The 27,662-nt window shown below is 36.3% G+C and overlaps 1 protein-coding gene across 1 annotated transcript; it reads right to left on the bottom strand.

Annotated features, from left to right (window-relative positions):
• Nucleotides 1-39: 39 nt before the first annotated feature.
• LOC128855304 (probable cytochrome P450 313a4) lies at nt 40-27,638 on the bottom strand. Its single transcript, XM_054090132.1, has 14 exons — nt 27,488-27,638; nt 21,574-21,771; nt 21,323-21,505; nt 21,185-21,260; nt 21,001-21,127; nt 19,344-19,499; nt 18,858-19,284; nt 17,355-17,525; nt 5,900-6,085; nt 3,542-3,611; nt 1,100-1,214; nt 857-1,048; nt 294-714; nt 40-221 (listed from the first exon to the last, which is right to left on the bottom strand). The coding sequence occupies exons 1-14, from the start codon at nt 27,636-27,638 to the stop codon at nt 40-42; spliced, it is 2,655 nt and encodes an 884-aa protein (XP_053946107.1).
• Nucleotides 27,639-27,662: the final 24 nt, after the last annotated feature.

Here is a 27,662-nt window from a genome sequence, read left to right as displayed (position 1 = left end):
CACAGCACTTTCAACTGGATTACACACGAATCTGGCTGATCAGTTGATTTTTTGGAAACCAATATTTCTTCGATATATCTGCAGTTTCGGTTCTTCAACGTATCTCAAACTTATGTGGTCAGCAAATACCAGATTTTCATACCGAAATGTTGTGGAAAACCTAAAATTGCGAATCAAACCCAGAAGCATTACGCGCAAAACTATATCTGCATAAAGCCACCCTGTAGCGCGCGGAAAAAAATTATGCTCGAGTCATCAATATAACAACGAAAATGAGTCCGCGCTGAACTTACCTATGCAGTTGCGTGATCCTTTCGAAAAAGGCATATACGCATAAGGATGACGTTTACTCACGTTTTCCGAGAGAAAATTATCTGGGTTAAAAGCATTAGCAAGCGGGCCCCATAGGTCCTTGCGCCGATGAAGAATAAAAATTGGTATCATTATTTGCATGCCCTCCGGCAAGTGTATGTCATTAACTGTGGCATCTTTTATAGCTTCTCGGCCAATAACTGGTATAGATGGCATTAAGCGAAGCGTCTCCTTTATCACCATATCCATATATAACAGTTTTTTCAGATATTCGTAATCAATTGGAGGATCTTGCTGAGCGATTGTGTGCTTTGTCTCTTCGTAGAGTTTCTCTTGTACTTCGGGATGCATGGCGAGCATTATGAGTATTGAGAAGATTTGTGTGGAAACCGTATCGAATGACTGTAAAATATGGTTCTCTTTTAATTAATTCTGCGAGTTATTATCTATTCGAACATTTGCAAAACAATAAATGCATTTATATATAATACATGCACACTCATGCATAACACATAGATATGTATAAAATATTATTATGACTTACCCCAGCAATGATGGTTTTTGTCTCGTTTATTACATCGTTTTGATCAAACAAGCCGCGAGCTTGAAAGTTAAGTGCGCGATCTATAAAAACATCTGCATCCTTTTTTATATTGCCTTCCTCGTACTTCTCTCTACAATCAAAAGCCATGTTATCAACGGTCGCCTTTTTCGCCTTCCGCTTGTCTTTGATTAACTAAATAACCTTTGATTAACCAGAGATTTATGTGCGAAATTAGAATATTACCCTTTCGATGTAATATTTTATGGATCCCTGCGTTCTGTAGTATTTTGGGGTGCATGCCAAAAATCCGGCATTTATTGCGCTAAGCATGGCACCGGTAGCGACTTGTTCCAACATGCTTTTAAAAGAAAAAGAAAAAAAAACATAAAAATTTAAAAAATGAAAATAAAAATAATAGGCGAAAAATTAAATAATACAACAGTGGTGTGAGATATTAAATACGTTTGTGTCGAAGTTACACTGATGTATGAAATAGGTCTTGCTTCAAATGCCCGTGTCGATTTCTTTGGTTTCATTTTCTGGTGCCAAACTGGCAGTGGCATTTCGAAAATTGCTCCTAATGATACTAAGCTTGCTGCATTACGCCGAAGATTTGACGCTGCTGCAGCGAAAATGTCGAAAGGTATCAAACACATAATCGAGGCGGCCAATTAACAACTCCCTTCGTGATATTATCCAGTGACCTTTTCTTTCGGCAAAATATCGTACGATCACTTAAACCAGTTACAGACAGGGTAGGAATTCCCATAATAAACAGCCGAAAACACCCGAAGCTGGCGCTGCGTTAGTTTTAGTTTACATAATAAATTTATAAAATAAAAAAAAATTCTTTAAATTTAGTGTGAATCGAAGTTTGATCCAATCGCAACCTGTACTCGCATTAAATTTTTTGAAAGTGGCTGTAATAATGCAGGTTACTAGGTTGTTCAGTAAGTTTTGCAGTTCGATAAGGGAGGGAATTGTTACTAGCCTAACTTTTTTCTATTATGTTGGTACACTCTTCATATGAATTTATGTGAAATTTCATTTCCATCTGTCAATTCATTCATTGTTTACAATCCATTTAGTATCGACTTGTCACAGTATTTTCTACAAAGGAAAAAATCAACTATCGGCAAGTGATTGAATTTTTATTTTTGGAAGGTTTAAAGCAAAGGAAATTTATGAACGAATGTTGAAAGTGTATAAGGACTTTTCGTTATTAATTAGTGCAGTAGAAAGATGGATTGCTGAATTTAAACGTAGTCGCAAAAACCGTGAAGACGATCCACATCAAGGACATCCAAAAACAGCGACAGCAACACCACCAACAATCGTAGAAAAAATACCGGATATCGCATTGGAAAATCGTCGAGTGACTGACAGAGATTTAATAGAAGCCCTCATCTGATTTGGCAGTGTAAGCAATATTCTGACTGAAGTATTGCGTTTCAAAAAGTTGTGTGCCGCATTCACTAACAATAGAACAAAAAAACATTCGAATGCAGCTTCTCAGCAACATTTAGAGCGTTTTCGGAAGGATAAAGTTGTCCGTCGATTCATCACCATGGATGAGAGTTGGACACATTACCATGTTCTCTGGTGCTTTGTCTCCGAATTTCGTGCCCAGAAACCGGCCAAGAAGTTGTTAACATCAGGTTTTGGGACGCGAAAGGAGTTTAGTTTGTGCATTACTGTAAAACTGGTAAAATAATAAATTCTAAATATTGTTTTAACTTTTTAGACCAGTTGAAGGAAACAATTTGTGAAAAATTATCCAGTTTGCAAAATAAAAAATATGCTTTTCATCAGTTGTTCTGTGTCACAAGAGCATTTTGAGAATGGCTATAATCCTTGAACTAAAATTGTTGGAGCATCCACCATATTCCCCAGATTTGACCACTAGCGACCTCTATCTGCTTCCAGACCTTTTTCATCAAAGGATGAGGTCATAATAGCTGTGGAAATCATAAATTGGAAACTCGTTGGAATAAGTGTGTTGATGTACAGGGAGACTGTACAGAACCACAAAATTGTGTTTTTCTTATCGACCCGCAAAACTTATTGAAGCACCTAGTAGTTGGTCACAAGTTACATTACATACCGTATGATAAAAAAAAATTACTATAATACGTACATTCGCACCTCAGGTATTCCACTTTTATTTGGTGACCTTATCAACAATTCTCAATGAACAGGATTGGGAAAATTTAAAAGGATTTTTTTAATTGTGCTTCGCGGTCTTTACGATTCATCAAACCTCTTTCATCAAATAAAGCTCTTTCCTTTAAATCTGAAACTTCTAGAAAGTAGAAGATCTCTTCTCTCCTTAACTTTTTTATATGTCATTATAAAGGGAGATTTTGACTGTGCCGCCCTTCTAGAAAAGATAACATTTAATGTTTCAATGAGAACTTCAAAATTCCTACCCTTTTTATGGAGTTAATAAAAAAAAAAAAATTGTTCCCGAAATGCGCCAATCGCTCGCGCTCTTAATGAGTTCAACCAGATCTCATATCTTATCGCGCCTGATTTTTCTTTGTCTATGTAATGATGTTTTTGTTAACCTTCGCAAAACTTGTATGTAATCTTATTTAATTTGTGTTAATACTCTGTAAGAATTTGCTATTCTAGACTTCATATAAATAAATAAATAATGCTGGAAAACAAGGTGATTATCCTTACTAATTAAATCCGTAAACAATTTCATCGTGTTGTTCCTGTCCTCGGTAAAGGCCCACACCCATAGTGGTCTCTGCAATATATGATACAAATATTTTAATAATGTAGAAAAAAATGTTCGAAAATTTTTCATTGTCGGTGCTGATAATCCTGCAAAGAAACAGCAGGTTCTGGTTTCCCATGGCATGTGGCTCGTTTCATTCGTAACCAATCCACTACTATTTCAGTATTGGGGATAGTTTTATCGGGGGTTTTCAATTTTTACGGGAATCGTTAAACTATTCGCCTTATGGCGAAATTTCATATGGGGTTTTCAATAGGGATATCATAACAATCGTCGAAGTTTTAGTCAATCAATTATGAAACCTCAATTACAAGTCACTTATTACCTTCATCGCTGTCTTTATCTCGTACGTTAGAGGGTAGATTTGTTCAGGCAGTGTTCGGGGTGTTTGAAGAGTTTTAAGTCATAGCCATTAAACATACAATTCTAGACAGGAAATAATCCACTTTTGCATATGGAAAGCTCTTCTTTTTCCTACTTTTTGTGGTAAGTGATGCCAACTAAAAGCTCTTTCCAATGCAAAGTAGGTTTATACTCGTAATTTAGTATTAAAGGATCCTTCAAAAGTGGCGTCTAGATGTCAGTAATGAATAACTCCTAAACAGTACCTTGGTTTAGGTCATGTGTCGAATTTTTTAGTGGAAATAGTCGTCCGATTGAGCCGATAATGTAATGGTTGGCCTTACGGTCATTGTGTCAGGCAATTGCCAACTTATGAACCAAGTAGTGATCCTCATATTAGACTAGCGTCGCGCTGAAGGATTATCCATTAATCCTAGCAAGACAATCATTGTTTTTTTTTACAAGAAAATTAAAGTAGGAGCTTGAAACAATAATTGTAGAAGGAACTACTATAAGCTACTCCAACGAAGTAAAATACTAAGGTGTTCTCTTAGGCCTTAAGAACTGCGCTGTTAGTTCTGTATTTTCCAAACTGGATAAAGAAGCAAGGTGAATGGGTCTGGTGGTTAATAAGGACAAAACGAAACACCTCCAGTCATTAAACAAACAGTCGGCGTACTCGCGTATCGGCACCCACGTCAGTGTTGACATTTATGATTTTGAGGTTGTAAGAGACTTCGTTTATGTAGAAACCAGCATTAACAACGATAACAATGTCGGCCTTGAAATCCAACGGAGAATCTCTCTTACCAACAAGTGCCTTTGTGGACTGAGTAGGCTATTGCGAAGTAAAGACCTCCCTCGATGAACGAAACTAACACTCTAAAAGGCTCTCATTATGCCCGTCCTAACGTCTGGCGCCGAAGCGTGGTCGATGACAACATTCGATGAGGCGTCCCTTGAAGTATTTGAGAGAAAGCTTCTGTGGAATATTTTTGGACCTTTGCACGTTGGCTACGGTGAGTATAGCAAGCTATGGAACAATGAGCTGTATGAGCTTTACGAAGAAATACTCTTAGACATAGTCCAGCGAATAAAGATCCATCGGCTTTGTTGGCTGGGTCATGTCGTTGGAATGGATACAAACGCTCAGGCTCTGAAAGTATTCGATGCGGTACCAGCTGGTGGTAGCAGAAGAACAGGAAGGTTTCCTCTGCGTAGGAAAGATCACGTGGAGAAGGGCGTGGCTTCACTTGGTGTGTCCAACTGGCGTTCCACACACCTTCGCCTCCTCTATAAAACACTGGGGGAGCTTTTTATTAAAACATTTTATAAGTTACAAAATCTTTTAGGAAAGTTCATAGAACAATTTTTAAGTACAGACAAAAAAATTGTATACCTTTTAAAAAAGATTATTGCAACATTTCGAAAAAAAACATTCCTTCATGCCAAAAACAAGAAAATCAAAAACAAATTAAAAGCGTACAGGATATTTGACGACTCTGATATAGGATAAGAGTTGTCAAAGCAAGCATGCAGGAGAGCAGCTAACACATGTGTGCAACAACGAAGCGTATGCCTCGCGTGCATTTTGTCGCATACGCTACGATGATGATAAGACTCGGGTGCGAACGCCCTTAGTCATAGCCAAGTGTAAACTGTGCGCTACCCACTGTGAACTGGAAACATCAAATGATTGAAAAAGTTTCTTCTATTAGCAGTTGCCCGCAAGCAGGTCATGGTAAGCCGCCAAGCACATTTCTGCCTTGAAAAAGCTTCTCAATAAAACCATCTGCAGCTCAGAGGCTGCATAAAGACCAAAGGGTACTTCAGGTAGCGCGCCACAAATAGGAAGAGAAGCTCGCCCAAATAATTATAAGCAGTACAGATACATATAAATAAAATCTTTATAAAAAATAGATATACAATAAAAAATAAATTATTCCCGTACTTACCTAGTGCCATATCGAGAAACGTGTGCTTAATTATCTCAGATACTTTGCACTCTCCTTTTCCGACGCAATCATTTATTTTGCCCACCAAGGCTTGGGTACGCTCAGTGAATATTGGAATAAAATTCGTTATGGCTTTGTGTGTGAATGCTGTATTCATAAGTTTCCGATTGTGCTTCCATTTCTCAACTATGGAAATATGGAAATGCACTTAAATTTGTTAGTAATTTATAAATAATCAGAGTTGCTTTTTATATTAGCCTCCGATAGTCTATTTACCAGGACTTGTGACAATTCCATTTGGAATAGCTTTATCGATGAATGAGTACATAGTACTGGACTTCTCTAAGAATATGTTTGAAGTCAGAATTTCTTTTATCATTTCTAGATCCACCGTGACAAGGAAGGGTTGCGGTCCGATCCAAGCGCAATAACTCCAGCTCTTAAATTTCGCGAAATATGATTCCAAAACGTAAAGCAGCTCTATTCTCACACACATACATACGTAAAAAGAACTTTTTTTATATTTAAATTGCTTACAACAATCTATTTGTTTAATGCTGCAGGGAATTGCTTACTTTCCATTGGCAAGAGCTTATATGCGATGCCCAAGAACGGCAATCCTTTCACAGTGGGAAGTTGCGACGTTACAAGGTGATAACGGTCTCGTTTAAAATAGACGAAATATATTGTGAATGCACTTACGACACCACAAAGGCACAAAAATAGTACACTTAATCCTTCCATGGCATGTAAATTGTGACTACGCTGCGTTTTTTGACAAAAATTAGTTGTGCACTTTTTTGGCAATTAGTAAACAATTAATTAAAATAACTGTTTACAAAAGCTTTTATAGGAAAAACACTAGCGGTGCCTTTAACTAAGGCAATGACTATGTGTTCAAAGTTCAGGTTGTTTACACTGTAAACGATAATTATGCGTTAAAGTGCATTTGTGCATTAAGCCAGTAACTTCATATATTTTTTTTAAATTAAGACGGTTCTTAATGAACGCTACATACATCCGCAACTTTTTATGTAAACAAACACAACCGCATGCGTTGCGTATATGGCAATAACCTGAACCCTATGGGTTAGGGACACCGCACGCGCCTTCACTTTATTGCTGACGTTGCAGCAGAGAATTTATTTATTATTAGTCAGTGAAGCAGAGGGGACTGTAGGTGGCTGGTTGAACTGATGACGGGCCACTTTCTATGGGCAAAGCACATGGAAAAGGTGGGCATCTCAGACAGGCACTCTGCCCAGCATGTGGAGAGGAGGATGACACGGTGGATCACTTTCTGTGCGTCTGCCCAGCCCTCGCTAGAATCAGGTTTCAGGTCTTTGGTGCTGATGTGTTAAAAAGCGACCACCTTGGCTCCTTGGCACCACAAGATCTACTCAGCTTTCTTCGGTGGGCGAGTAGATTTAAAGAAAATTTAAAAGGGAACCCGAGTGCAGTGTAATGGGCTTAATTATGTCTGAGTACTTGCTAGTCTGTCCCGACAAAAAGAAAACATCTTACTGACATGGACAGTTCACTTAAAAACAAAATTTTTTTTTGTGGCGGTGGCGTAGGGCTTAAAATGCCTTCGCACTTATAACTACAATTGACTTCTGCCACTAAAACAATCCCTCTGCTTTCTCTGCCCCGGAACTACAGTAACATTCCACTAAACATTCCCTCCTCTTCCTCTCCTGGATGTTTTCTCTGCCCCGGAACTACGGTTGCATTCCATCGAAGACAGAGAAGATCCAAGTAGGCGTTCTGATAAAGACTGTCTCTTCTCCTCTTCCCTACAGGGTTGCCAGTTTTGGAGCCAGCCTTATGCTGTCGGCTCCTCTTCTGATTAGATAGGTAGGTTAAGGTTAGCTTATCGGTTAAGCATCTCTATCCATTTAGAGCTTTTGGCGCGCAGGACTCTCTGTATGTACGTGACAATAAGTTGCCAATTTTCCGCGCTTTCTTCTATTTTTTACTAATGTTGTCTGCTCTTAAGGGATCTGGACTTCATTCGACAACTTTGCGATTTAATTTCCATCTCTCCTTATTTGAAGAATGTGTGATCTGCATCGTCAATAGGTGCATTTCCGTAGTTGCATTCAGTGGTTTCCGTTTTCCCTATTTTGTTTAGATATTTATGAAAATACCCATGTCCAGATAGCGTCTGAGTAATTTGTGGAAGTGCTGAATTTTTGCAGTTCTTTTCTTATATGAATTATGCAACATTTTCGTAGAGTTGCCATGCACTGTGTTACCTATCCATCTCTAGATCTCGTTCCTGCTAGGCTGTTGGGAAATCAATGATGTGGCGGGAGGGGCCAGAATCACTAGATTCGTGCAAAGGGGTACACCGCAGAATGGTGTCCTCTCACCTCTTCTTTGTCTAGTAGCTATTGACAAAATTCTAACTCGTTTAAATGGGGGTGGAGTAAAGGTAGTAGCATATGCCTATGACGTGTTCGTAATGGTATCGGTACCGTTTCCCTCAGTCATGGCTGAGATTTTTTAAATGCCACTGGTTGTATTCAACCGCTGGGCTGCCAGTTACGGCCTCAGACTCAACTCTTACAAAACGGAGCTATCTGCTATTTAACAGAAAATAACACCCACCCCCACACTTAAAACAACAACGTTCTACCGCTTTCATTGGAAGTTAGGTATCTGATAGTGATATTTGACTCCAAACTCCATTGGAAGCCACACACTGAAAATCGGATTAAGAAGGCAGTATAACTTTCTACCTCTGTAAATCTATGTTTGGCAAAAAATGGGGACTCAAACCACAGGTCGAGCTTTGGATGTACAACACAGCGGTTCTGCCAATTTGAACATATAGATGCTTGGTTTGGTGAGAAGTTCTTCGGAAGGGCTATAATATCACAATACTGCGGAGCTTGCCCGTATGCTGCCCTGAATATCGTTTTTCACTTAATTCCTTCCCATCGATTTTTACGTTATTTCCATTGTTGCTCAAAGTGCAATTAGGTGAAGCAGGTTGTCCTCTGTAGGCAATATCCCAAGGGATATGGGATTTGTTTTGTGAAGTTAGTACCATATTTCTCTAAACTTTGGGCTTATCTATCTATCCGCAAACTGGAGTAAGGTAGGTGGGATTGGAACGCGAGGAATTCTACATCGAAAACTGGCTCCAAGATGAATAGGTAGTCGGAGCAAGGGTTTTCTCTAAATCAGCCCTTTCTTTAAAATTGCCGAATACTGCTAGTGTTTTTCAGGCAGTAGTCTTTGCGAACCCGCAGGCATGCAAAATGCTTAGGGAACGTGAGAGCGAGAGACATTTCTTCCGATAGTCAATCCGCGATCAAGGCACATGATTGCACATAGGCTGCAAGTATTATTAATTACACCGGCACACAAAAAAAAAAAGTGGGGAGTACTTTTGACTAGACCCATATATCCCTATGTATTTTGACGCGCTGAATCCGAATTCGGTGTCCGTTTTGCCCGTACACCCCCATAATTTTAAGTAAATAGCGAAAAACCGTGAAACCCCATGAAAAATCGCTGAAAATCGCATTTATAGACGTTTGTCAATTTTAAAAACTTTTCTTATGAGTGTATTATACCTGATTTCAGTGTATTTTGACGGACTGAATCCGAATCCGGGGTTTGTTTTGCCCGTACACCCCCAAAATTTTGATTAAATAGGCTAAAACCGTGAAAAACCGCGAAAACCGTGAAAACCGTGAAAAACCGTGAGAAATCGCTGAAAATCGCCTTTTTATACGTTGGTAAATGTTAAAAAGTTTTCTTACGAGTGTATTATACCTGATTTCAGTGTATTTTGACGCACTGAATCCGAATCCGGTGTTTGTTTTGCCCGTACACCCCCAACATTTTAATTAAATAGGCTAAAACCGTGAAAAACCGTGAGAGATCGCTGAAAATCGCCTTTTTATACGTTGGTAAATGTTAAAAAGTTTTCTTACGAGTGTATTATACCTGATTTCAGTGTGTTTTGACGCACTGAATCCGAATCCGGTGTTTGTTTTGCCCGTACACCCCCAAAGATTTGATTAAATAGCGAAAAACCGCGAAAACCCGTGAAAAATTGCTGAAAATCGCATTTGTAGACATTGGTAAATGTTCGAAAGTTTTCTTGTGAGTGTATTATACATGATTTTAGTTCATTTTAATGTGCCTAATACGAGTTAGGTGTTCGTTTTGCTTTTAACTACAGATTTTGCATAAACTGTACGTATGCGACTGTGATTGCATAAAGAAAATGATAAATTTTTTTCATTTATTTTTCATTGAGTGCTTATGATAGAGATGGAAAAATATGTGAGAAATGCTGCTCTTACACTGTTCTTCTTCTTTTGTAACGTACTCTTTTTTCTTCAAACGATCTATGTAATGGATTTCTATTTCTCTTCTTGTTCTTCTTTTTTTCGTCTCTCTGTAACATCCAGCAATAATCCGCCATCATGTTGACATCCCATCTACCCTGATACCGATTCTCCATTTCACTTATGTCTTGATGGAATCGTTCACCTTGTTCTTCACTGTAATCTCCTAGATTTTCAGGAAAGTAGTCGAGGTGAGAGTGTAAGAAGTGCAATTTTAAGTTCATTAAACAACCCAAGTTTTTGTAATTTTCTAGTAACCCGTCAACTATATTCTCGTAATCCTTACTTTTCGAATTTCCTAAAAAGTTTTGAGAAACATTTTTCAAACTTCGCCAAGCTGCTTCTTCAGTGTTGTCCGTGCTTGTAATAAAATTGGCATCTTCAAAAAGTCGGCGAATTTGTGGACCATCAAAAATACCCTCTTTCAACTTAGCATCACTTATTGCGGGAAACTTTTCTTGCAAGTATCGAAAACAGCCTTTCTCTTTATCCAAAGCTTTAACATACTGTTTCATAAGTCCTAGTTTAATATGCAGTGGTGGTAGCAGATATTTTGAAGGTTCTATCAATGGTTTGTGTAGAATGTTCTTCGATCCCGGAATAAAGTTAGTTCTCTTTTCCCATTCTTTCTTTACATAGTGATTTATCCTGTCTCTACTATCCCATAAACACAAAAAGCAGGGATTTTTGGTATAACCAGATTGTTGGCCTAGAAGCAGAGTAGCAATTTTCAGATCACCACAAACTTGCCATTGGTGTTCTGAATACTTTATCTTATCCAATACTATCTTTAAGTTTTCGTAAGTCTCTTTTAATTTTGTTGAGTGGGCTATTGGAATGTATAATACACTCACAAGAAAACTTTCGAACATTTACCAATGTCTACAAATGCGATTTTCAGCAATTTTTCACGGGTTTTCCCGGTTTTTCGCTATTTAATCAAATCTTTGGGGGTGTACGGGCAAAACAAACACCGGATTCGGATTCAGTGCGTCAAAATACACTGAAATCAGGTATAATACACTCGTAAGAAAACTTTTTAACATTTACCAACGTATAAAAAGGCGATTTTCAGCGATTTCTCACGGTTTTTCACGGTTTTCGCGGTTTTCGCGGTTTTTCACGGTTTTAGCCTATTTAATTAAAATGTTGGGGGTGTACGGGCAAAACAAACCCCGGATTCGGATTCAGTGCGTCAAAATACACTGAAATCAGGTATAATACACTCGTAAGAAAACTTTTTAACATTTACCAACGTATAAAAAGGCGATTTTCAGCGATTTCTCACGGTTTTTCACGGTTTTCGCGGTTTTTCACGGTTTTAGCCTATTTAATCAAAATTTTGGGGGTGTACGGGCAAAACAAACCCCGGATTCGGATTCAGTCCGTCAAAATACACTGAAATCAGGTATAATACACTCATAAGAAAAGTTTTTAAAATTGACAAACGTCTATAAATGCGATTTTCAGCGATTTTTCATGGGGTTTCACGGTTTTTCGCTATTTACTTAAAATTTTGGGGGTGTACGGGCAAAACGGACACCGAATTCGGATTCAGCGCGTCAAAATACATAGGGATATATGGGTCTAGTCAAAAGTACTCCCCACTTTTTTTTTTTTGTGTGCCGGTGTTATTGTCTTTATTTGCATATGTTCCGGTCTAAATAAATAAAAAAAAGTTAGAAATAGAGAAGAAAAAATTTGTCTTAAAAGAGTTTAAAGAAATTTAAGCTTTAAAAAAAATTTACTTAAATTTTATTTAATAAAGCTTTAACTTATGATTTCAATTATTGGCTAGTTTTTCTATATCAATACTACATTTGAAGCGTTTGTTTTCTAAATTTATTTCCATTAATATTGCATTCGCATAATCAGCATTTATATTATATTTTGTTGCAAATTACCTTCCAAAGCATCGGCCAAATTTATGTCGCCGTCGTAGTTTATTATAAAATTGTGTTGAATAGTGCAGGCCTTTTGTACTGTTTCAACCAGTACATTTTTTTGCTAAATGTACTGCTTCATACAAATTGCTTTAAACAGTACGCAAAAGTACTGGTTTTATTTGTTGTACGTATTTTGTACTAGGTTTTTCTTACCTAAACCCGGCCTTATGCATTATAGCAGTTATTCAATGGTGTCACCCTGTTATGTTTCAATTGCAAAACAAATCTTACTATTACGAACGATTTTTAACTAAGGAATCATTTCCGTATTTTGAAAAAATATGCGACTTCATCTCTTCTACACTCGATTCAAATGCAGGCACTGAGCGCATATTCAGCTTAATGTTCATTCATTGAAGAAAGGAAAAGAATAGACTCTTAATAGAAAATGAAGAAAGCGAATTAATTATAAAAACATACATACATGAAGAGGAATTGTTGTGAGACATTTTATTTGGATAAACACGTAACAAATTTGTAACAATATTAGCTACTTAAGATGCATAAGTTGCCTTTTGACTTAGAACAAAGTGATTGTTGCGTTCTCTTACAATATAAAGATATTTCAAAATACATAGGAATTGTATGGTTTTGTTCAGATATAGTAATTACATATGTACATACGTATGTATGTACTATACATACATTTTTTTTGGTCAATAAAACTACTGTTTTTTCTTTTATTGTACTGGCCTTTTTTATACAATGCACTGTTTGCAATTATGTGCATTAATAGTAATAATATTAATAATAATAATATTTACAATGTAAGCTTTCTCGTTAGACAAGAGTTAGTCTAGCACAATTACGTTTGGGATGCTGTAGCAGGTTAAACTCTTTCCGATTCAAACTCGACCCCTACATATTAAATATATCCAGTATATGAAGGTAGCCCTCCTTACAATAACCACATCTTTACATGCCCGCTTATGTCTTGTTCTTCTTCTTTCATAGCGTTACAACGCGGGGTGCGTCAAAGCTTCCTTCAAAATGCTCCTCCAAAGCGGTCTATCTTGAGCTGTTGCTTCGTAGTTACGTATTCCCAGCTTCTTAATATCATGTTCCACTGCGTCTATCCAACGGTTCCTCGGTCTTCCTTTGGCCTTCACGCCCATTAGCTTTCCTATCAAGGCTTTCTTCACGGTACAGTCAACAGGCATACAGATCACATGACCTAGCCATCTTATGCGCTGCGCTTTAATTAAACGCACAGCAGTCTTGTTCTGAGTTAGATCGTTCAGTTCAGAGTTCAATCGAATTCTCTAGGTACCATCATCCATTCTTATTGGGCCAAAGATCTTTCTTAAAACTTTTCTTTCCATGCGAGCAATCTGAGCACAATCATCAACCTTAAGAGTCCATACCTTACAACCATATGTTAGGATTGGTCGAATAAGAGTCTTGTACATAGTGAACTTTGTAGCTTTAGACAAAAGTCGGGACTTGAACAAGTTAAGGTGGGCATAATACGCTTTGTTGGCGGCGTTGATGCGATCCCTGACGGCGGAAGTTGAATCACCGCTACATGCGAACATAACTCCTAGGTACTTAAAATGCTGCACTGCTTCAAAAGTATAGGCTCCCGCATGGAAATTTGCCATCTGTGCAGGCCGCACCGATTTCAACAGATATTTGGTTTTGCCCTCGTTTACAAAAAGGCCAATATCGTTCGCAATTTTTTTAATTTTGAAGAAAATTTCTTTTAAGTCATTTCGCCCGCTTATATCTACTAATTTAATACTCATCTCCATCTGGTTCTACTGAGTCAATGGCCCCTATTATGAGCAACATTCGATCTTCGACTGTAGTCGAAAGTGCTGATCGAACGAATTTTCATTTGGTATTATGGTGCTCATTCGTTGAAGAATAGGACTATTGTGAATTTCGATCGCTCGACGCATTTAATATAGACAATTTTTTCTCAGCTGATACAGCAAATCAAAATAAAAGAAAAACCGATTGTGTTGAAATTCTTTGCTAACATTATTTTTAAAAGTCAAAAAAAGTATTTTTTGTGAAAATGAGTACAACGGTGTTGTGGTTCGACGATTCATCGGACGATGAAAGATTAGTGGAACTAGCTAGAAGTAGAAAACAGTTGAGGGACGCATCCAACCCCCTAGAAATGGCTTCCACTGAGTAAATTTAGAATTTTCAAAATGTGTTGACGTACTTAATATTACAGAAATTTCCTTACAGATTTTTAAAGAACTTTAGATTATCTAAAGAGGCGTTTATCAACCTACTGTCCAGTACAGAAAACCAGTTGCAGCAGTGCACCCGAGTCAAATTCATTCCAAATATTTTAAAGCTAGCCACAGTTCTGCGATTTTGTGCTCAGGGATCGTACCAATTGAGTATTGGTAATGAGGGTATGCTAGGACTTGCTCAACCCACTGTGTACAATGATGCTGAAGATATTGAAGTGGAGTCAAATAACGCAGAAGTAGAAAACATAAGAAATGAAATTTTGAGAATATTATAGAAAAATCTAAAAAGTATTAAATAGAAACCTTTACGCCACAGTTTCTGTTTTATTTTTGTTATAAATCTTCTTTATTCAATTATTCGTCATTCGAAAAAAATAAGTATTTCAGTTCCTCTACGTATTTCAGCCTATGCCTGCCAAGGGAAAATAAAATGTATTTCTATAAACATCACAAAAAAAAACATTATTAAGCTTAATCCATTTTGCTGCCGTTCTCACTGGTGGTCCCAAGCAATTCAGCTCCGTTGTAAATTCCTCCCATTTTTTTGCTGCTTGAACTTTGGTGCAAATCCCTTTTGCGAATTGTGGATTCGCCTTTCTAATTGTTGTTTGGTACTCACGACTTTCGACCTGCATAAAATTAACAAAATTAGTATATATTTATTATTTGGTTACTATAAAACCATAAATAATCGCAAATAACTTACACTTTAACAAGTTTTCCCACAATACCCTACACAATCGAAAGCAAAATTGCATTCGACTCTAAATTCGGTAAACAACGAAAATTTCGATAGGGTTGCACCGCTCATAATATAGGGGCTTTCAGTAAGAGCGCTTCAACTTTTGAACTTTTTTGAATAAAACACAAACGGTTTGACTTTTTTAATTAATTTTTTTTTTTTATTATCGAGTTTGAACATATACATTTAAGTATGAAATTCGATTTTTTTTTGCATGACCACCGCGTGCACGTTTTACGAAGTCCAATCATTGAACCCAATTTTCGACCACTCTTTTGCATAAATCGGCCGAAATTCCAGCAATTTCGCGTTCAATATTGGCTCTGAGCTCACAAATCGTCGCCGGCTTGTTACTGTAGACCAATGACTTCACATAACCCCAAAACGGGACGGCTTGTTAAATGGACCGTAAAATGGCCGTAATGCTCTTAAAGTAGCAGCAACAGAACGATTATTTTCATAAAAATTTGCACGATTTGCAATCGTTGCTCAAGTGTGTAGCGTTTCATGATGAAATGTATACTAATGAAGTTTACAAATGACAAGCGAAAAATAAAAAATATTGTGTCGTTCGCCCTCCCTATCGGAAAAAAGTTGAAGCGCACCTATTGAATAACCCTATACCAAATTGACATTCGATTTTCGATCTTCGACAACCAGCGAATATCGAAGATCGAATGTAACTCATAATAGGGGCCAATACACCTCGTTTCTTAGGCTTATCGTTATATGATTTCGACGATGTTGATGGTTATTGATGGCTTTAGTGCTCAAAGTTAGGTTTATTATGGTACTTCAAGAACAATGAGTCTGATGACGTCAATCCATTTCGATATGATGAGGGTATTGCGCGAGGTGGGGAATCTTTTTAAGAAAATAAAAAGTGGTTCTAAATTCATACAAGGTAAAGTCTAAAATAAAAATGTTTTTGATGCCGCCATATTGTTAATGAGTTATTGCGTTGGAAGTTATATCCTTAGCTGACTTCCAGTGAAAGCCTGGTGACATTCGGTTCAGTGGAAGCGAAATTATTGCATCTAAAGTGTCAGTATGTTTGTGTCATCGGTACAAAAATGAATTTTGAACAAAGAGCTAATATCAAATTTTAAAATCGGTGAAACGTTTACCGAAAGATTTGAATTGATGAAAAAAAGTTTATGGCGGTGCTTGTGTATCTCGTGCCAGAGTTCATAAGAAATTTACACGTTTTAGAGATGGTTTTGAGGACATACATACATATGTAAATGACAATGAATATTCATACGAGCCGCCCAAAATCAGTTATCGGCGAAAGCTACATCGAAATTGTTCGTAAAATTTTTAAAAATGTATCGAAATAATTGTTGAAACTCATGGTATCGGAGTTGAATACCTCTAAAACATCGATTTATCGCACTTTAACTGATCATTTGCGTTTACGAAATGTGGTGTTTCCAACATGAACTTGAAACTAAGCGTCAAAGTTAAGAATGTATGGGGCCCCATACGGGCCACCACCCACAAAATCGCATTTAGAGAAGTCAAAAATCAAGTCGTGGCTCATTTGTTTTTACTATTTCAAGGGAATGGTCTACAAAGAGTTCATGCCAACGGGCCAAACCGTCTATGCAATTTTCTATCTTGGCGTATTGAAGCGTTTATTGCATAGCATTCGTCGAATTCGCCCTGAATACCGCGAAGGAGGAAGCTGGCGCTTATTGCATGATAATGCACCATCTCATCGATCCACTCTTGTGACTGATTTTTTGACTAGAAATCATATTTTAACCGTCAATCACTCACCGTATTTGCCTGATATGGCTTCCTGTGACTTCAACCTATTCGGAAAATTGCATTTGGCCATCAAAGGAAAACGTTTTGCGTTTGTAGAGGCCATCCAAAAGGCTTGTACCGACATCCTGAAGGACATTCCGGCCAATAATCTGAAGCATTCTTTCAAGAAGCTTTTAGAATTCGCAAAGCAGTGTACCGAGGCCAAAGGGGATTGCAGGGGCTATCCACAAATTTATTTTACCTGTACTGACTTATACGAGTCGATCTTTTTAATATTTTAAACCATATGTTTTATGAGGCCTGTAAATATATTATTAGTTCATATAAATTTATATATTATTTCGAAACAAACTAATTTTCAGTCCTTAATATTAACAAAGTATGCTTTTGGCTTATGAAAATATATCCTTTTTTAATTATCACATTTATTTCTTTCATATATTCGAAAAAGGGGAATTTCCTTCAACTTAATTGTAATGTCTTCCACAAAATGTAGACGTTGGTATTCAAATGAAGTAGTAAATCTAAATTTCCATATTAGCTTGGCGATGGTTATTTTCAGTGATAGCAATGCATATTTCCAACCTGAAAAATAGATTATACAGCAAAAACAATCAGTTATTTTAATTTTTCTGAAATTATTATAGTAAATTCCGCTCTTATGTTTATTCTAAATATCAAAGACTTAACATAACTTATTCGTTTAGGTGCAATTTGCTTACTTTTCATTTCGACTACTTCTAAACAAATCTTTTCAAACCGAAAAAGTATTGTCGAAATCCAAATCGAAATCAAGAGCACTGACAAATCTCGATTTCGAGAAATTTAACTGGAATCGAAAAGCAGAACAGCTAATAGTTTTGCATCGCGCCATGTGTGACTTCCCTCGATAGGCAATGGTAAACCACCGAGTGTATTTCTGCCTCCTTATAAAAAATATCCGCTGTTCGGGGTGGGCTTAAAACTGTACACCCCAAATAGGAGGAAGGATTTAAGCGACAACATTATTTTTCGTTTTGGTCATTTCATTTTTTCATTTCTTTTCTCATTTGCACTTTTTCAGATAAGGCATGGAGGACTACAACGGAACTCATGCAGTTATCGTCGATATACAGCAAATCACACCGATTTAGAAATCTCTAATTTACTTAAGTTGGCCTGTTTATTCGTTCAAAAGGTTCGCTGTGAATTAGAAGCATCGGGCGGCGATGCAGATTATGTTGCAAAACGCAAGAAACACGAGGAGTGTTTTCACACTGTTCGGTCTATAGAATTTATTCAACAAAGGCAAGGGATCATTGACGAGGACTCTTCAAAATCAATGAGGGCCCTTGCAAGCGCGCTTAATGTTTCTGAGGGTCTTATCCGTCGAGTTGTCCATGACGATCTCCGGTGCAAACACGCGAGCAGCGAGTTGTCCGATCAAAACACCTTCTTAACAAAATTAAACACCCTGTAGTGACGGAGATGTAATGGTTTTTTCATTATTTCATAGCACCGCTTAACTCCCTCCTCAATAAGCATCCTCATAGCACCATTTCTTCTCTGAAGGTTGCAATTGTTACCGTTATGGTCTATATGAACAAGGAACATTTATTCGTTCATGCAATCGTTTCCGGACCCGGATCGAAGAGGTTATTGCAGCCAATAAAAATTTTATTTAATTAATTTATGGAAAAAAATCGTGAAGATTCATTAAATTTTGTTCAAAATAAAAGCTAATTAGTTTTACTCTCACGTTGTCCTCAAATAATGTGCGCATCCTGTTTATATAAATGGCGTATTTAATTCATAGCTGCTACTAATGCAACCCTTAACCAATAATAAATATTTTAAGGTAACTCTATTAAAAATTTGTATAAGCACTTCAAATGCTATACAAATTTTATCACAAAAAGAAAGTCAGTAAATACTCACCAATGCAGTTCCGAATTCCCTTCGTAAATGGTATGAACGCATATGGATGTTTGTCATTCAAATTTGAGGGCAGAAAATTATCCGGATTGAAGATATGTGCTTCGGGACCCCAAATATCCGTTCTTCGATGCATATTAAAAATGTCAATAGCAACCTGTAACCCTTTTGGAATTACAACACCATTACTTAAGCGAACTTCATGTTCCGTTTGCCTGGCGACCAAAGGCACTGGAGCCATCACACGCATCGTTTCATTGATAACCATATCCAAGTACACCATCTGTTGTATCTCATCGTAAGATACTTCATCATCATCTTTACTTGAAAATATGGACATGACTTCCTCGTAAACCTCCTCCTGATATTGTGGGAACATTGCCAGCATCGTGAGAATGTAAACGACAGTATTTGAAGTTGTCTCGAAAGCCTTAGAAACAATTGAGTATTACCTTGAGCATACTAACTATTAAAAGATAAATTTTTTACCCCAAACACTATAATTTTGCATTCGTCTTCAACGTTCTGCCAATCGAAATGTCCCTTTCGTGCTAAATCAATTGCACGATTTATAAAAATATTTGGGTCAAGTGCAAACTTGTGTTCCGAGTTTTCTAATTCGTCCTTTGTTTTTCCAATAATTAACTGTGAAAAAAAAAATGAAAAATGTATTATTATTATTATTGTAGTAAAAACTAATAGTATTTTAAATATAAGATGTAAATTGAGAAAATTAATAATTTTGTAATTTATTCAAGGCGAATCTATTAAAGGTCGTATCGGTAAATGAGCTGATTTGGTTTTTTCTTTCGCCGTGTCCATGTGGCTGTCAGCCCGAATTTTTGATGTGTAGAGGTTTTAAAATGAAATATCTTTTTTTTTTAACATTGAAAAAAATAGTTTTTTTATATATATTTTTTTTAATTTTTAGGTTAAAATATACTTTTTCAAGCATTCGTTTTTGGAAAAAATACTTGAAACACTTTTATTACATACTTGGATGTACATACATACATATTTCCGCTCGTAAATTTAAGCTTTTCAGAAGGAGCTATTCTAACGCAGCCTTTTCTTCTTCTCATAAATTATATACGTCGTTTTGAACTAGTCCCATTTTAGCTGCATGATATGGCGCGAGACAATGTACTCCAACCAATATTTTGAATTCCTTCCTTGGCAGTGATAAAATAAAGTTGGTTGTTTTCATGTTGCAAGTGCGCAGCTTTTTGTAGACAATCCTATGGGAGGTCGAGGCTTCCCATATAGACTTTGCTTCTAAAGTTACTTCCTCGTCTAGTTCCGTCGTCAAAACTGAGAATGTAAGCTCGTCAACTCTCTCGTTTCTCTCTATTGCCTTGTGCTTTGGTACCCAGTAAAATGTGAGCTGTCTATTTTCGCAGAGGTCATCCATTTTGGGTCTACAGTATTGCATGCATTCCGAGCTAGTCATCACAGCCATTATTGCTTTAATATCAGCTTGACTATTGATGAAGATGTTTGTGCGAGTGTCGAGCGAAGTAAATTTCTACGCTAACTCAGCTGTTTTGGTTAAAGCATAGATCTCAGCTGGAGGTAGAGATATGCTAAAGTGATTAGAAAGCCTGAAAGACTTTTGGTGTTCACACTGCGGGCAGAAGACAGCCGCTCCTACTCCTTCCGTCATTTTGGACCCATATAGGTATAAAGAAATTTTATGCGTGGTGATCGGATTACAAAACCAGGCCCCTTGCCAAAGTGGACTAACGTAGTCTCACCTATATGTCGAGTCATTCTTAATCTTGGTGCAGATATTTTGGCGGAGATTCTTACTACTAATTTGATTGGATGTCAGTCGAGAAGTCTTTCTATTCCGCTATAGGAGTTGTGCTCATAGCGCTTTGGACATATTCCTGCAATACTTTGCACACTCTCCAATCTTTTAACGTTTCGATTCCTAACGAAAACTAATTTTTTTGATGCTGATGCCAGCAATAATATTTTTAACCGTTGCACCCGAAATAACTTTTCCAATGCAACCTTGTGTTAAATATTTACATACTATATTAAACTCAAGTTGTGCAAAGCATTCAATAGGAAATCGTATCTTGCAAGTTCAGAAGGAAGTTTTTAGTAATTTATGTATGTATACAGTAATTGTAAGATTTACCTTGCGTATGTAATTTCGAATTTCGGATTTGGCCTCTGTATATGACGAATTATTCTTCCACAGCCAGTTAAATGCTCTGAAATTCAGCCAAGGTGAAAAACACATCTTTGCGATTGATTCTTGAACACTATATTTAAACTTTAGCATTTCTTCAAAATATTTGTAATTTATGTGCATAGTTTACCATTTATAACAACTTAATAGTCCCTCATTAAAGTGGTTTGAACCGTCGGAAGGCAACGTGTCACCCATTGTCGTCACTAAAGATCGCCATATCATACTTAGGATTTAGAACTACTTGTAATAATGAATTTGTGCTTACGTGCTGCAATCTTTAGTGTAAAATCTGGAAATATTTTCGTCAAATCGATTTCCTCCGTTAAGAACATATCCAGGTTTTGCAGAAGTTTATTCACCTCCTGGTTAAAAACAGGTATGAAATTCAAAAGAACTTTATGTCCAAAAGCAGGGTTTAGTAGACGTCTGTGACTGTTCCATTTTGGATCTTAAAATGTAGATTAAAAAGAAAATCACTCGACGAATACATTTAAAGCAAACTACTCAAATATTTACTCGCCAAGCTAAAAAGTCCTTTGCCGGTGCCATCGTCCACTGCCTTATATAAAAAACTCTTATTAACACAATGAGGAGAAGTTAAGATGTCTTGGGCTATCTGAGGATCCCCAACTACTAAAAAGGGAAACGGACCAAGCCAAGAAAAAAACGTTCGTCCATACTTTTGTTCTTCCGCTTCCAATACTTGTAAAATTTCTGAAAATATATAAAACAAAAACATCGTATTTATTTTTATATTTATAGAGCTTCACTTTCCATTTTATTATCGTTTTGTTTGCCCTTACCAAAATCATTCTCACATACGCAGACGACTTTTTAATTTTTTCAAAAATAAAAGACCTTAACGAAGCTAACACAAATTTTCAACGGTGTGGAGATTCCTTTGAAGAAGAATGTTAAACACCTAGGACTCATATTAGACACGAAACTTACAAGGGAACCGAGTTCAAAATGCCAACATTGCATTGCACACATGCAAAAAAGCTGTCGGAATTAAATGGCGATTAACACCTCGTTTTACACATTGTCTTTCCTCTTCGGTAGTTCGGCCTATTTTGCTATATGGAGTGCTTGTACGATGGCCATCAACTTAAAAGGCAAGTTATATGAGACTGCTGAGCAAGGTCCAAAGAGCTACATTTATATGTATCACCGGCGCTTTAAGGACTACCCGAAATGAAGCGCTCGAGGTGCTAGTCCACTTGCCTGCTCTAAATCTGAATACGTAATAGTATGGCGCTGTGGAAGATCCGGCGGTTCGGCTACTCGTTTATACTACTATGACTGTTATAATCAAACCCTATTACCCTAAACCCATCTTCAACAGGCTCTTCAAGACTAGCATCCCGTTAAGAAGAGAGTGGCAAACTCAAAGACCATGGAGAAGAGAGGAAATAAATTTCTACACGGATGGGTCCAAACTAGAAAATAAAGTAGGTCATGCAGTTTTTTCAAAAGAATTAGGATTAAGTCTTAGCCATAAAGAAGGTAACTGTGTATCTTAACACGCACCCCGTAGTAAGCACTGCGATAAATATCTTCTCGGGCAGTCAGGCGGCCATCAAAACAATGGAGGCAGTTGTACCATACTAAGATCAAAGGTTGCTCAGGAATGCCTGGTAGCTCTAAATGGTATTAGAACCGTCTTCAAGGTTAGTCTTATATGGTTTCCGGGATATAGAGATATTGGAGGAAATTGTAGGGCCAATGAGTTAGCCCGAAGGGGATTAAGCTTCTACTGCTTGAAGACAAAGGCAATATTGGAATTCCAATGAACTTGCAAATTAATAATAAAAAAATAATACTATCCAAGAGACCTATTGGTCATGGGGAGAGGAAAATACTTGTGTTACAACCAGGCTAATTTGGCAGCAAAACGTCAGGAGAATTGCTCAACCTCTTCAGAGAAAACATCTCGAAAGTGGAGGCTTGTGTTACCAGTCATTGGCACCCTTGGCAAGCACTAGGGTAGCAGTATTTTCTCATGAATACTTCAAAAGCTGTAGAGACGAGGAAAAAGGAGAAACAGTAGAACACTTCCTCCAAAATTGTCCTTCCTGACTTCCTTTCTTAACTATCCGGTGTTGGGTAAACACCTGTCGTACGTTTCATAAGAGCGTCTAAATGGTTCCATGAATAATAAATACTGAGGTTCCCGTATTACACAGTGGTACCACAACGGATCTACTTGGCCTAAGTCAGTTGACTTCCACAAAAACTTAACCTAATCTACTGTTGTAAATAAATATAAATAAATACCTCATTCATTCTTTGTTCTGCTGCACTTGCGAGAAATATGGTCTCTGTAGCTCTTACAGCCTTTGTCTCATGCACCCAGAGCTTCTTCTGATAATTGACCGTTAGGCAACAACGCGTGGGATATTATCTCTGGCCCATACCTCACAGGCCACTGTAGCCTGAGATATCACTAAAAAAAAATTGGCCTCTCTGAGTCCATCATTTGCGGATTCTGTGAAATGGACATTGAAAATTCAGAGCACATTCTTTGTAAAAGTCCTGCACTAGGCAGAAAACGGCTACAGCACCTTAGTGGTATTGCTGCACCTCCATATAAACTATGGATCGATAAATCCCAAGATGTCCTAAAATTTTTAAAAAGCTTCAAAATATAGGGTACCTCAGAAGGTTTTGCCCAATAGACCTTGGTCGCACTGCGCAGGAGCCTAATAATAATAATAAACTCTTGCCCATGGATGAAATATTTGTGGAACGTTGGTTGCATGTTGCACCAAGAATAATATTTAACCAAAACGAAAGTTTTGCACCTCTGGCAGCTATAAATAGCTTTTATCATTTATGGATAATTTTGATTAAACTCTTGTGGTTGTTGTTATTTTAATTAACTTTTGTTATTAACGCTGACATCTCGTTAAATTGAAAGAGACGCAGGAGTATTACCATCGTTTGAGTTCGCGTACCTAGGCTTTGGTGGGTCAACAATGAGTTCTATTTGCTATTTAAATTCCTAAAGACCCTTTATAACTTTTTCAGAATGACATCCAAAAGGATTCGGCGCCTCAAATTATCAGGTGGCTTCACTTCATCTAAGCATGGCCTACCTACAGCTTCATAGATCTTAACAATATAAACTGAGAGGTTTCCAGTTCTTGCCAACAGAGCAGAAGCGACTGATTTGTTCACTTTGAGCCATTACCCAAGTCAATAAAATATTTTCTGTGCAAAACAAAGGTGGCCACTAAAAGCCATAAGAGTGGATGGAATTTGAAATTTCAGTAAAGCAAATATGATAAAAATATTTAAAATCTTTGATTTAATAATAGCAAACATTTCTGTTTTAAAGAGTTGATTTTTCAAATTTCAATATATATATTTTTTTAATTGTTTCATATCAATTGAAAATCAAGTGTTCACAATTTGTGCGATATTTAGGCCGTTGAATTTTCTCGTTGGAATATTTAGTAGTTAATATGTTGTTTGGAGTTCCCAGCGAGTCTGTGTTAGAGTTAGTTTTGTTAGTGTGTATTGAAAAAATTGTTTTGGTCAAATTTCAATAAAGTGTATTAAATAACTATAGCGCAGGGATTTATTGACAAAATCTGAAAATTTATATTTTTCTTAATGTTTTCCTAATTTTTTGGCGAGTATATATATTAGTTTTTTCTACAAAAAACATATAAGTTCAAGCTTAAAACATTGTGTATTCAAAAAAAAAAAATTCTAAAAATTTGAATCAAGATTCCAATCTTTTTAACCAGAATTTTGAAAAAAAAAAAACGTCGAGTATTCTACAAAATTTTATGGTCCGTCCATTGAATTTTAATACAATAAAGATACTCAAAAATTACAACATTTTGCTTCTAAATGGAAGAAAGTCAGCAACTCAACAACGTCAGCAAAAAACAAAAATTGACAAAAAGCAACACGATTTTTGAGCCACTTCAAAATTCTATGAGCTATAAAACTGCATACTTGAAATTTGTTTGCGAAGCCTCGCCATAATAAACACTTAAATCTAAAATAACGCTTTAACATTAACAGATCATAAGAAACTTAGGTACGTGTTAATATTAAAAAAAAAAAAAATAGGATGTCGAGAGATATAGACTTGCCATCGGTTTCAACAACTAAATATTTAACCCGACAAACCGATGCAATTTTTAACACAGATCAGTAGTTGAAGGCGAACCACTAATCGACCCTCTATCGATCAGTTTGAATTTATGCTAACACTGAAAATGGAGCCTCCTGGGCTAAGAAAGGCTTCTGTAGACGTCATTTGGGCCAACGTTGAGCGTAACAGAAAGGTGATGAATATCGCGCTTTGAGTGTCGAGATTGAAGAAATGCCTTGGATGATTTTTGGTTGCAGTGGGATATTTTGAAAAACTGAAAGTTTTTGATTTTTCAAATGTCCTTGTCTCCTTTTTATCGGTAATTTGTACAATTGTACACATTTGTAAAATCTTGCCTAGCCGTGGAGTATGGAAAGGTCCTTGAAGACTGTCTGTTTATACAACCCGCATAAGCGAAACATAAACTGGAAATTAGTCCTAGATACTTAAGGTGTTACTTAGGTCCAGAATTTTCAAAAAATCGATTTTATTTACATATTATTATTTCTTATAGATTTAAAAATTCCCCATAGATACAAAGTTATGGTAGAAAATGTAAACGCCCGACGAGAGTTTGATGCCCACAGGCAGCTGCCCTTCATTTGAGGCAGCTGCCCGTTTAAACTCGTTTTTCTTGAAACTACTTTTTCGAGCACAGTCTGCATGATAACTCATACAGTTTTTAATATTTTTTAATGCGGTTTTTTTAAATAGTCGAAAGTTTTTTCTCTATAGTCTGTTGAGCTAATATTTTTATTAAACAAGTTTAAAAACATAATTAAAGTGTGAGATTTATGACGTAAAACGCATACTCTTTTGTAAAATGCCGCAAAGTGCAAAATTTTTCGAAATTAAAAAGCCCCGCTCTAAAAATTATAAACAAAACTTTATTTTACAAGAATTTTTTTTACGTTTTACAGATCCATCAACATTTCAAGGAGAAATGATGCAGACCGTGGGGCAACTTTATTTCCATTGTACTTTGGGACACGTGATTTTTTATTTACTAATTTTTGCAAAGAAAAATTAAAATACATTTTTTTAATAAAGTTTAAGTACTAATAAACAATTTATAAAAATTTTGTATATATATTTCTATTGTTAAACAGTTTTTCTTTGAGCGCATTTTTGGGGACAGATGCCTGTAAAATTTCGAAATTTGTTTTTTTTTTCATAAACTGTTAATATAATGCTTTAAGAATATGTCAAACAAATTTTAGAATGTCAATTTAAGTATTTCTTATATTATAGATCGTCAACCGTGACGACTCTATTCTTTGCGTTCGAGCGCTGGGAGAGGAATTTTCATGTACTCAAACTTTAGACGCGTTTTTCTCAAAACTATATTATTCGAATTGGCGTACACGATAACTCGAAAAGTTATTGACCGATCTCCTAGAAATTTTGCACACATCTTTTTTATGATATAACTTTCTATGTGTTTCAAGTTTTCGAAAATATAATTTTTTCGAAGCAAAAATAGTAGGAAAATTCGCTCTAAAATGAATTTTTTTGAAGCATTTTATTCCGCGAAGTTTTTTTTCATTTTTTAAATTCATATAGAAATTATGACATTAATAAACACAAAATTTTTTGGTTTTTTGCATTCAGGTCACTGACGCCGATGCTACAATGCCCGCCGATTGAGAAGCCCCTTTGCGACCTTCCTGGAAGAATTGAGTGTACATCCACCATTTTAAATGATTAGAATAAAAAAAAAATTGTATATTACTTTAATGTATAAATAAGCTGTATGCCAATTTTGAAAAAAAAACTACATTGACTTCTTCATTTTAAATAATTTTAATGAAAATCAGGGAAAATATGGCCGTTTACAGGTATCTGTTCCCTTAAGGTCATTATTATTTATATAATTTTTGACAAATATGGTTGTGACACGATGTCTAAAATTTAATCGTTATCGCGATATTCGATTTTTTTATTATGTTTATTACTTTTAAAATATATATTTTTGTTTGTTTATACGCCCACTTTTCTTAATTTTAGTTCAAGGGCTACATTTTTTCACTTTTTAATTCAAAGGTGTGCAAACTAAAAAAGTCGCTAATCAAATTTGAACCAAACTCTGACAAATAAAAATGACTGCTTGATAAAATTTATTATTTACTATTTCTTTTTATTTTATTTTAATTACATTTTCACTATTTTTCACTGATTTTATTTTCACACAATTAAACAATCTTTTGTAAACAGTTGCACGCGTAATTTTTTAAATTTTTTATCCGCAATTTTTTATCATCATTAATTTTTCTATTCAGTTTCTAATAAAATTTATATATTTGTGACTGGTAAATTTACCTTCCCTCTTCATTAGATGATGAGCCATGCCCACAATTGGATAGCCAAGAGGGCCCGGCAATTTAAATATCAACTTGTAAAATTCCCTTCGGCTCCAAAGAATGTAGATCCACAGGAACAATAGAGTGCCCGTTAAAAAATAAAATATCATATTTCACTTTGCAAAAAATAATCA

Source organism: Anastrepha ludens, chromosome 2 (genome assembly GCF_028408465.1).
Source record: "Anastrepha ludens isolate Willacy chromosome 2, idAnaLude1.1, whole genome shotgun sequence".
Classification (NCBI taxonomy): Eukaryota; Metazoa; Arthropoda; class Insecta; order Diptera; family Tephritidae; genus Anastrepha; species Anastrepha ludens.
Note: the sequence above shows the minus strand (reverse complement) of the source record. Positions and strands in the feature narration are given on the sequence as shown.

Excerpts from the sequence above, each read along its gene's own strand:
- LOC128855304 (XM_054090132.1), bottom strand. The coding sequence starts at position 27,638 with ATGATATTTTATTTTTTAACGGGCACTCTATTGTTCCTGTGGATCTAC. Across the intron at positions 21,506-21,573 it reads AGGACTTTTTAGCTTGGCGA|ATCCAAAATGGAACAGTCAC; the intron begins GTAAATATTTGA and ends CTACATTTTAAG. Across the intron at positions 19,500-21,000 it reads TTCGAAATTACATACGCAAG|TTAATTATTGGAAAAACAAA; the intron begins GTAAATCTTACA and ends TTTTTTTCACAG.